This window comes from Chelonia mydas, chromosome 1, assembly GCF_015237465.2.
Source record: "Chelonia mydas isolate rCheMyd1 chromosome 1, rCheMyd1.pri.v2, whole genome shotgun sequence".
NCBI lineage: Eukaryota > Metazoa > Chordata > Testudines > Cheloniidae > Chelonia > Chelonia mydas.
The window spans coordinates 312338237-312350359 of NC_057849.1; the positions used below are offsets into that span (position 1 = coordinate 312338237).

General features: G+C 38.2%; 1 protein-coding gene across 2 annotated transcripts in view; it reads right to left on the reverse strand.

Moving 5' to 3' along the window:
• Nucleotides 1–645: 645 nt before the first annotated feature.
• Nucleotides 646–12123, reverse strand: part of ZBED4 (zinc finger BED-type containing 4) — a 28719-nt gene continuing 17241 nt past the window's right edge. For both annotated transcript variants that reach the window (XM_037889050.2, XM_037889051.2), the window contains exon 3: nucleotides 646–6524. In XM_037889050.2, coding sequence (XP_037744978.1) covers nucleotides 2610–6128 — 3519 coding nt within the window. In that variant the 5' untranslated portion in view covers nucleotides 6129–6524 and the 3' untranslated portion in view covers nucleotides 646–2609. The remainder of the gene's footprint in view (nucleotides 6525–12123) is intronic.

Sequence of the window (12123 nt, forward strand, 5' to 3'; positions counted from 1 at the left end):
ATTCTCAGAGTGACTGAGCATGCTTCAGCCCAGGGGTATAACAGCTCAGCAGGACTTTTTCCCAGCCTGAGTGAAGTTGCAGACTAGAACTGAGCAGAGACCCAGTCTTTTGCATGTTCTCACTGACCCACTGTGCTGATGCCCAGGCAATGTAGAGAAGGAAGCCACCTGGACTTAAATGCAGAAGGCACAAGAACCAGACCCAGATGGGAAAGCACTGGGTTAGAACAAATTCTGGTCTCAGGCCAAGTACAATTCCCATATATTTCAGTGGTGTTATTGTGCATATAGTTGAGAACAGAATTTAGTTTTAATTGTTCCATTAACAGCCTATTTTCAAAATGTTTTGGGAAGTGTCATGTAGTAACTATTAAGCCACTGGGAGAACATCTCAGCAACCTTTACTCAGGTCAAGTAGGCATACTGAAATCAATGGAAGTACTTGCAGTAAGACGCTACTCAACATAAGGGCTACAGAAGATAGCCTTTGAAATCCAGAGAGCTAAATATACCAATTAATCTCCCTTCCATATAATGGTCTGTGCTAAAATATATGTTTCTGTATGTATTTTAATCAGTTTCATTCTCACATTAAACAGTTTTTCTACTTCCATCTGAAACGAAAAAGGCAGTGTTCAATAGCACTAGAAATTGCAAATAAAATGTTTAATTTCAGAAACTGAGTTCACCATTTATAAATACACTAAAACATAGTAAATGCAAAATTAGATTAGCATAGGTACAGTATTTTAACAAAACTACAATTTTTCTAAAAGGTCATAGGCAAATGCATGACTTGCTTCCCAAAAGTATTTAATCAAACTGAAATGGGAAGATGACTCTTTAGTAGTTGAGAGAAAAACATGGAAAACATTGTTTACAATTTAAATGCTGGCTATTTTTACTCTATTTTTGAAGTTTAGAGGGTTCTACAATAACTCATTTGTAGGGTCCTGCGAAATTCACAGCTATTAAAAATGCGTCATGGACCGTGAAATCTGGTCTTGTGTGCTTTTTACCCTATACTATATAGATTTCACAGGGGAGACCAGTGTTTCTCAAATTGGGAGTCCTGACCAAAAAGAGAGAGTTGCAGGGGGATCACAAGGTTATTTTAGGTGGGTCATGATATTGCCACCCTTACTTCTGCACTGCCTTCAGAGCTGGGTACCTGGAGAGCTGCAGCTGCCAACTGAGGGCTCAGCTCTGCAGGCAGCAGTGTAGAAGGGCGACAATAGATACCATATCATGGCATCCTTAGTTCTACAGTGCTGCTGGTGGCGGCTCTGTCTTCAGAGATGGGCTCCCAGTCAACAGCCACCGGTCTACAGCTGCCCAGCTCTGAAGGCGGAGCAACCAGCAGCAGCGCAGAAGGGTAGCAGTACTGGAACCTCCCCACCCCCACTCCACAATAAACTTGCAACCCCTGCACAACTCCTTTTTGGGTCAGGCCCCCTACAATTACAACACTGTGAAATTTCAGATTTAAATAGCTGAAATCATGAAATTTATGATTTTTAAAATCTTATAATAGACCATGAATTTGGTAGGGACCCACTCATTTGCATGATGGACACCAAACAATTATGGATCAACCCTACTACATAAAATTCTAAGCAGTGCACCGTATCCATAAGGCTATTCTTCAGAATCAGAGTTTGTTATTTTTGTACTAAGAACTTTAAGACAATCTGTTATAGCCGGCTGTAATCATGTCAGGAACCAGGGTTCAATTTTTACACCAGGGAACCCTTATAACTGTGATGCACTAAAGATTAAAAAAAGGCTTTAGAACATCAGATCTTTCATTGTAAATTTCTTGCCTTTTCATGCACTGCATTAAACAACAAGCATTCATTCACAAACTTTGATAAAAACTTCCAAAAAGAGCTTATATAAATACTCAGAATATTTCTGTAATTCAGTAACAATGTAAAACCTGAATAGGAGAACAGCACATGGCAAGTTTTATTACAGATTACTGTATAACTGATGTTCCATAATACCTCTAAATTTAGTTACATTTTCAAAGAGTAATTCAATAGTTTCCTGTCATAGTAAACATCTTCCATAATAATTCTTCATAACCCTTTAAGTACTTTAGGGCTTGCAATTAAAAACTGCTAGGTAAAAAGATGGCTTGAACTCCACCTTTTATGTACAGCTTTCTTTTGACAGCTACAAAAGCTATTTTGCTGCAATTAAAGCAATGTTTAACTAAAATACAGTACCTGGTTTATGGGTTTTACATAATTGAATAAAAAACTACAGAATAGAACTGTTTACATCTTTTTTGCCATTCTATTAAAACAAATGACCGCGCTTTAAGTTCATTTACAATTATGGATTAAAACCTACATAATTATGTATAATTTGACAAGACAGGCTATTTCTAGTGTGAACTTTTAAAAAACATATATACAATATCTGGCCTGAAGAACTATGAATAAGGCACATGTAGACATTTTAATGAAAGCTGACAAAACTAAAATTTTGAATTACAGTCACTGATTAGATGTCATACATGGCCCCTACTGGAGCAATTTAACAATCCAAATATTTAATATCCAGTGAGCAACGATAGTTTTAGTCTAATTTGTTCATTAGTTTCAATACTGGAAGTATATTAAGGGAAGATTCACTTTCAGAAAGATAAGTTTTTCAAAGTGTTCAATCATTAGCCTTGACTGACTAAAGCTGCTGTTTTCATTGGATGTATTGAACAATCTCTCTGAAGGAACAATACTTGGTGGACAACCCAAGAATCTGACAGCCAATTTTGACAATACTGGCCAAGATGACTTCTTAAAGTCCCAGTAAGTTAGTGGGTCACAGTTATGCTCAAGCACTTCTTCCTCCAAGTATGAGAGCACCATATCCTCTGGTAACTTTGCCTTCTCTTTTAGATCTTTTGATTTTTTCATGTCAGCCATAAGTGACCAAAGATTATCCTCCCCACAGGAGTTTGTAGATGGTGAACCTATATCGCACCCATTAGAAACAGGTTTATCATCTGAGGTAGAACTCAATATTTCCAGCTCCCTGATTAAGTCCAGTTTATACTGTTCAGCCTCCTCCTCTGTAAATAAGGATGTTTTGTAGCGGGGGTCTAAAAGTGTAGCAAAAATGTACCTTGGATCATGAAGTGTGCTAGACAATCTACTCGCCATAGCTTCTTTCAAGGATTTTAACATGGTGTCAATCCCCATTGTTTCCTCAAACAACATCTCTATTTTTCTGTTAAGTATGTGAATCATTGGAATCACCTGGCTTAAAGTGGACATGTGTGTACTCATCTCTCTACTCGCAACTTCAAATGGTTTCAGAGCATGACACACAGATTGCATAACTACCCACTGATCACAACTTATCAGCTCCCTAAAGCTGCACTCTATTGACATTTCATCAATTGCTCTTTTCTGTTCAATTAAGCGTTCAAGCATATGGAATGATGTATTCCATTTGGATGGAACATCTTGAATAAGTTGATGCTGGGGCAACTCATATTCTTTTTGTAACTCAGCTAATTTCTCCTTTGCTTTTGCTGACCGATGAACACGTTCACAAATCTTTCTTGCAATACTAAGCAAATTCTGAACCATTCTCTGACTTTTAATAGCCTCATTTACTATGAGATTAACAGTGTGACCAAAACACTGCACACTCGAATGATCACTTTCATTTAAAGTTTTTCCAATACTCTGATTATCAGTAACAGTAATCCCAATCTGAAGGCCAATGGAAGTTATCCAGGCTTCCCACCAATATTCTAACTGCTTTTGAATACTGATGCCATTGTAGTCACAATCAATCTGTGACACATTTAAAAGTGCTGTACAATGGTAATCTTCACACTGGGGTCTAAATGAGGACTCAAATGTTACCCAGTGAGCAGTAAGAGTTAGATATTCTCGTGTTTGATTGCTCATCCATATTCCTGATGTAAAATGTATTACTCCGCTTTCAGCTTTTTTCAGATGTGAAATAATTATTTGTTTCACGTTATCATACATTTCTGGAATTGCTGTCCTAGAAAAATATGATGGTGAAGGTAAGGAATACTGAGGTTGCAAGTATTCAAGCAGCCTGTTAAAGCCAATGTTGTCTACAAAAGAATATGGCTGAAGGTCAAGTGCAATCATTTCAGCTACTAGACTTGTAATTTTTTTGGCAACTGGGTGAGAATCACAAAACTTGTCATTGGTTTCATCAAAGGTTGAAGATCCTAATAATTCTGTGCTCAGTGGCTTGTGATTATCCGTAGAAGAGGACAACACTGTCTCTGAAACATCAGTTTTCAGCACATTGTTATGAAACCGCTGCAAATGTCTTAGAAGGCAACTTGTACCTAAATTTATTGGCTTTTTCCCCCTGCTTATTGTACGTCCACAGTGCATACATATTACTTTAGTTGAATCTGCAGAACAAATTGAAAAGTGATTCCACAGTTTTGAGGTCTTCTTGCTATTGACAGGAAATATAATCGGATTACCATTTGTAACCATTGTGGGTAAGTCAGTCAATTTTGAAGAGGAACATTCTGCGGAAGCCAAAGTAGCATAAGGAGAATTTGCCAAACTTGCATCTATAAAACTCTTCTGGTTCCCAATCACCTCAGGGTGGCGTCTATATAGATGTCTCATCAAGCAGTTTGTGCCTACATCTCCTTTTTTCCCACAACTTATCATACAACTACAGTATCTACATATAGCTTTTAGACTGTCCACTGGAGACAGTGAAAAATGGTGCCAAACTTCCGATTTAAGCCTTTTCATAATCCTTTTATTCTGCTGAAACACAGAGCTATGTTCAAATATCAATGGACTTAATCCCTCACACTGCTTCTCAGGAGAAGACACTAAGGAGGCTTCACCTATATCGTCAGATGACAACATCGATGAGTCTTCCACCAGAGCATCTCCAGAAGGGAGAGTAGAATGGATCTCCTCTGCCATTCTGTCTGGAGAGGAAGAAGCAGACATTGATTCTTTAAGCAGTTTTCCTGGAGAGGACGACACAGAATTCAGATCACCGTCAGAAGGCAGTAAAGAAGGCAATAAAGTTGGAGGAGCAGAGTACAAGGGTGGTATGCTTGTACCACCGCCATTCTCCTGCAAAACGATGGAACGATGGGCTCTCCACATGTGCCTTATTAAGCAACTAGTTCCAAGATCTTTTCCATTCTTTCCTCTACTGAATTCATTCATGCAGTGGATGCAAACTGCTTTAGAATTATCTAAAGGAGACAAATAAAAGTGTTTCCAGACAGCAGATCTTCTTCTGGAACCTGATGTACTCTTTGGAATTGGAACAGTTTTCTCAGCTACATTCTCCACAGTTTCATCATATTGATTGTTGGGTAGGGGTGGAGATGACCCGGCCATGATTTCTTCTTTGATGCACTTTTCAGAAACTGAAAGGTCTGATATTTCTTCAGAAGAGACTATAGAAACAGATTCCTCAATTACTCGATCTGGAGATGGTATCTTAGAAGCAATTTTCTTGACCAGTTTTATAGGCGATAACACAGCACTTAAATCTCCAACATCTGCAGACTGAGCAGGTAGTAACAATGAAGGCGAAGAAAGAGAAGCTAGACCCGGCATACTTCCATTTTCTTGAATAAGTACAGTAGGATGAGCTCTCCTCACATGCCTCATGAGACAACTTGTACTTAGGTCCTTTTCATTTTTACCCCTGCTAAATTCTTTCATACAGTACATACATATTGCTTTAGTGCTGTCTCGAGGGGATATAAAAAAATGATTCCAAGCAGGGGATTTTTTCCGGGAGCTTATGTTTCTGCTAGAAAGGAGGCTTTGTGTCACAGCTTCCATTGCTACATCATAAAGAGTACTACTGTACTGAGAAAACAGAGATCCATAATCATCTTCATTTTCTGTAGATAAATATTTGCCAGGATTGTTATTAATGAAATGTTTTTCTTTGTCTTCTTGTTCATCGCTACTGTCCGTATGTTTGAAATCTTCATGTTCATTTTTTATATCCATTCTTTCCAAAGTACAATTATTCATGCCATCATCTTCTTGCTCTACTTTTAAATTGTTGATTTTATCTAACACAAAATTACTGTCCATTTTTGGGGAATATGCCTTATTTTTTTCCATGGGTGACAAATTATTCTTGCTGAGTCTTCATGTATTAACAAATAAATAAAAGTAAAGATGATTTAAAAAATTTAATTTAAAATGATATATCCTGCGTAATGCACAAACAAAAATGTATCAGTATGACCCTTGGGTTTTGTATTCTATATTTTTGTTGTGCAGATTTAAATATCATTAGTCACAAAAAACGTGCTGAAAAATTACAGCTCTAATTTGTAAAATCTCAATTTCTTTCCGGGACCAGGAGATCTCAGGTCACAAATTAATTTCTCAAAGACAGCTACTGTTAAATACTTCATGTTGTAGACATAAGCCTATGAACTGAACATTTGTTTTCTTCATCCAGGAAGCCATTCTGTTCATGTTGATTAGGTAATTATGATCCTTTCACGCCATCTAGAAATAAAAAGAAAACCATGTTAAACAGTTCAGATTATAATACATGAAAAATTAAGATATACTTCTAGAAACAGTGGGCTTATTTAATGTGATTTCCCCCCCCTTAAAAAAACCTAACAGTTTAGTATTTGTCAAAAAGGACTATTTCACACTCACTCTCACGAGCACACAGGTGGAAACTAGTTATTTTAGCTTTGAGTTTTGCACTTAGGGATTTTAATTTTGCTGTGTTTCATATTTCAGTGATTGAATTCAATCTCCAAATTTGTTATAATTCTTCATAGAACAACTGAATGTTCCATATAATATGTTTAGAAACATTAGGTTTTGATGAGGAAATACTTATCCTTTGAAATGCATCCAGCTTTCTTGAACCTTTCTTTGGGTTCCTCTAGCTGAACAACCACAGTCCTCACAAACTCAAAAATTCACTCCATCACTCCCCATATCTTGTATGCAAGTCACTTTTGAATTTTTTTTTTTTAATTAAATGCAGTAACTGTTTAGTCAAGATAATTGAACTACACCACAAAAACCAATGAAGCTGCTTGACTCTGTCAGCAACTTCCTTCTCTGATACAACAGGAGGCAGCTGCTTTTCTAGCAGAACTGCAGGTTTCCATATTGATACCTTGGATTTCAATTCTGTCACCGTGCCCCTTCTTACTAATAAGGGCTAAGACAAAGTAACAAGAGGGTCACAGAAGGGGAAGCTGAAGTTGTAGTGGGCCACAGCTTGAAATTCTGCTACGAAAGCAGCGGTTGCCTCGGACTTAACTGCCTGTGGTTCATCAGAGCACTTCTGGTCTGACATCTGAGAGAGTTTGTCAGTCTGGGACTCAGGTGCTGGGTTTACCAAACATGGTTAAGGTGAGGGAAGAATAGAGATTGGCAGCAAGGCTGGAGAGCAGAGCTCCTGGCTGACTCCTAGTAAACGTCACTGATTAAACTGATCAGCATTTCAATGCTAGAGAACGACCAATGACAAAACCTGACACTTAACACTACAAAATGCACTCTTGTCTGTGTGAGTGACATTTTTAGGGGCTAAAATTCACCCAGTGTGGGGGAGAAACGCAACAGAATGCACAGATTTTAGGCAGGCTTGGACATATGTTTGTAAAAATTTCCTTGCTAATTCTCCCTGCCTACGTTTCACATATACAGGTGGCTTCTCTGTAGACTCTGCAATGCGGTGGATACAAAGATTATCCGGACACAAGGCAGGGTAACAAATCTACATGGCACATGTAGTGACACAGGAAAAGGTTTGTGGTACCAAGCAGCTTTGACAGAGCTGTCAACTTTCCCAGTTAATCTGATTTTTGGCCTCTGTTGTAGGCAATCTTGGGAGGACACCAAAAGCTGCAGCCTTCATATGACTTTCAGACCTGCAGGGAAAAGGCCCTTTGTTTAGTTAGCTTCAGCATTTTCCTACCTTCTAGGGAAGGACAGCCTATCATAGCTGCTGCAAGAGGTAGAGCTCCCTCCTGGGAGAAGCAGGAAGAGTCTATAATCATTTTCACATGTAGAAAGGGGGCAGCAGAAAGAGCACAGCAGCTCTGCTCCCTCCCCTCCTGTGCAAAGTGACAGTTGCCTCTTCTCCTTCCACCCAAGAAAGGAAAGAAGAGGACCTCTGCTCATCACCAGGCTTGGAAGGTGGAGCCCTGTTGATGCTGCAGAAGGGGGCAGATGTGGGCTGTGTGTGGGGCAGAAGACAATCAAGAAAATTAACTGACATTTTTGGTTTTGGAGAGAAGACCGAAGCCCTACACAACAATATCAGGCAGCATTTAATACAGATTTGTGTAATGTGACCTTATTTGGAACTTTTTGGCTCCCGCTGCAGAAGCTCTCACTCAGTCACCTCACTCACTACAAACTTGTGAAAGTTGGTAACACATGATCTCACACAGAGAGAGTGGGCAAGGAGTCCTCAAAGAGGAAATCAAAGAAAATGGGGGAGGGAGGAGCGGGGGAGGAGAAGAAAAGATAATATCTTTGTCAGATGGTGAGTGCATGCGAATTAGCTAATACATATCCCTTAAATATGCACATGTGCGTAAACACAGGAATTCTGGGGCTAGAGACTAGTTCCCAATTTGAGAAACCTTTAACAGCCTTTTTTCAGGAATTCTTCAACCCTCATCTTCTAATAATCAGATCCCTTTAAGGTGACAAGATGAGCATTTAAAAATTGGAGCACTCAAAACCATTAGTCAATCACTTTTGAAGTTCTGTCATTAGTATTTAAGTGGTTTATCATCCATATATATATGATCCTTCCCCCTATTCAATTCTACATAGGATTTCAATCAGTTCAATTTTTCAAAAAAAACGTACAGTGGTATACAATGAAATCTAAACCTGCTTATAACCACTCTGCAGGATTTATGCACGCTTGCACACTGGACATAGAAACTCTACTCCAGCTTAAGAGCTACTTCTAGAAGTACAGGATATTCAAGGAAAAGGTTTTTGCTTCATATAAGAGACACGCATAAAGAGATACCTCACAGCACATATTTAATGCAAACTGTATAAACACTATGGCTTTTCCAAAGATAACTATGTCTGCTAATCCTTATGAAAACTAATTTCAAGTTTTAGAAACCGTTTACTTATGGCCACCTCTCACAAAGCATGAAGTGTATGCTGGGTGAAATATGGAGATTGATAATATATGGGGAGGAGGTAAAGAGGGATAGTTAAATGTATTTTTGTACAGTTGAATGCTTCTGGCTTTTGAAGAAAACTGCTATGTTCTCTTAAGGGTTTTTCCTCCTGAAGTGAGCAAATGCTTCCTTCTAATGAAACTCCACATTAATTTTCTCCTGGAAATAGCACAGTTACTATGGTGTGTAACTGGAAACAACTTTAAAAGAGTTTGAAATGTCTGTCATTGATTCGGAATTAAATGATTCAGAAAATTCAGCCTCAGTCACAATGAGCACATCATCATTTGGTATCTTAAGAAAAAACATTTGATGTAATTTTAAATGTAAATATCTTGCCTACTTCAGTACACACTGTTTTGTCATATTTGTTAAAATGCAAGTTTACAAATAGCTACTGTAAAATACTCCAAGCAAAATTCTGAAGTGCATAACATTTTCAAACTCCAACTGAAAGTCATTTGTGCCTTTGAAAATCTCCTCTAGTTTATATACACAAACAATGAAATACAGATAATTAAGGAAGGTAATAATGGCAATGAAGGTCCAAATATTTTGATAGGAGAAAACAGAAATAAAGAAAAACCACCTGTTCAAATCTACTACTATGATCAAGGCCAAAAAGAAGCATTTCTGAAAAAACAAATATCTATATGTGTTGAGTAACATATAGCAAAACAGGGTCAAAGAATACTTTCACATATGTAGATAACTTGTTTCTGAAAACAGATAAGGTATCCAGAGGTTGAGAAAAATTTGGATTTCATACTAGTAGGTTACTGTTAATTGTGGACCTAAATATTCCTGGGAATCCTTCAGCAAGTGATCATTTATAACAAGTGTTTTAAAAGGTGCTTGAGTTATAAAAAAAGTTCATATATAAAACTAGCAACATATATGGTTGCTTTAAGGCAGTGGTTCTCAATCAAGGATACGCGGAGGTCTTCCTGGGGGAGGGGTACATCAACTCATCTAGATATTTGCCTAGTTTTACAACAAGCAAGCAGTAAAATTCAGATAGAAATAAGAAAGAAAATATTGTTCAATACTTGGGGAAAAGTTAAACAAAATCTGTAAATATGATTGAGAGAATAAAGACAATTAAAGAAAAGAGAGCAGACATAGGGTTTTCCATGGAAAACCCTAACAGGAAAACTGGAAATGCTGTCAAATTTACTAGCTTGTCCACAGATTTAGAAAACATGGAAAAACCCAGCAGTGGCTAGTGGAGATACTAGACCTCATTGGTGTTCTCCAATTCTAACAAAGAAACTCAGGGCTCTGAGTGGCTTACATTCTCAACTGATGTCATATTTCAGACTTTAAAATAAATTATGGACTATTACTTAGCGCACACTTCTCTAGCTCTTTATATTTTCCAAGTGTTGTACAAACATTAAGTAAAATTTAGGAAATTAAATATGATTAGAGATCTGTAGGACTGGGATTAGGACTACAGTGCTAGATTTTGGTAGTGAGGAAAGAGATGAAAGACTATCTGGTAAATTAGTAATCAATAAGAAACAACAGACATCAAGCTTAACTGATATCAGTCTTAAAAGAACTAAAGCTGTTTATTTTTTAAATTAATGAACTTGTTTGAAGAAAAGAAAATACAGAACAAGACTCAAAGTTTATGAAAGGAGATGACGACCTAGGAAATTATTATTCTGATGTTTATCTGGTACTGAAGTGAAAAAGGTCAATATTAAAATAATAAAAAAATATTAATATGCAACCACTAAGAATAACATGGTGAATGATAAGCAACACAAGTTGATAAAAAAACAATTATTCCAGATAAACCTGTTAGCCGCCCTTTGACAAAGTTACACGTTCACTGAACAAAGAGATTGGGAATGCAGTGGAATTAATTTATCTACACAGACTTTATATCAAAAGCTTTCAATCCAGCCCTGCCTGGAAAGGAAAATACAAAAGTTGGAAAGTTACTATAAGATTATATTAAAAGATAGTGACTAGGGCTCCATTCCTGGAATCAGACCTATGTGGGCAGAGATTTACACTCTCAGAGTCCTACTGAAGTTAACAGGAGCTCTGCATAGGCACAGATATCTACCAGAGTGGATCAAATTGCAGGATTAGTACTTTAGTTCCTTTTAGAGACCTAAAAGAATAGATCCTGTGCTGAGCCTCACAGAATGACCGGGGGGGGGGGGGGAATAGATCCTGTGCTGAGCCTCACAGAATGACCGGGGGGGGGGGGGAGGGGGGGTTTGGGAAGCCGGCTAAAGAGGGTCTAGGTATCAGAGGGGTAGCCGTGTTAGTCTGTATCCACAAAAACGAGGAGTCCGGTGGCACCTTAAAGGCTAACAGAGTCCTTAAAGAGGGTCTGTGACTAAGTCACTTTTGTACCATCTGTATTTTCGGTCAGCTGAGGGAAGAATAAGAAATATATGGTTTACTGGGGCTGCCCATAGGCTGTCTCCTAGCCTGCAGCAGCCAAGAATTTGTGTAGCACCATGGAGACAGCCCATTTCTAGCCCCAATAACTATACCAGGAGTTGCAAGTGGAGATGTACAGGGCTACACAAAGTGATCATGTGATTCTTGAGCTGGGGGAGTTCTCCCTGTAGCTGACTGCATCATGTTTACACCCGCTATATACCATTTGAACAGTTTACAATGGTTGGGGGCCAGACATATATGCAATCTTTGTTAATCCTCCAGGAGATGAGTAAAGTACATACTGATACAGTCTGTAAATTATGACAGGTTTCAGAGTAACAGCCGTGTTAGTCTGTATTCGCAAAAAGAAAAGGAGTACTTGTGGCACCTTAGAGACTAACCAATTTATTTGAGCATGAGCTTTCGTGAGCTACAGCTCACTTCATTGGATGCATACTGTGGAAACTGCAGAAGACATTATATACACAGAGACCATGAAACAATACCTCCTC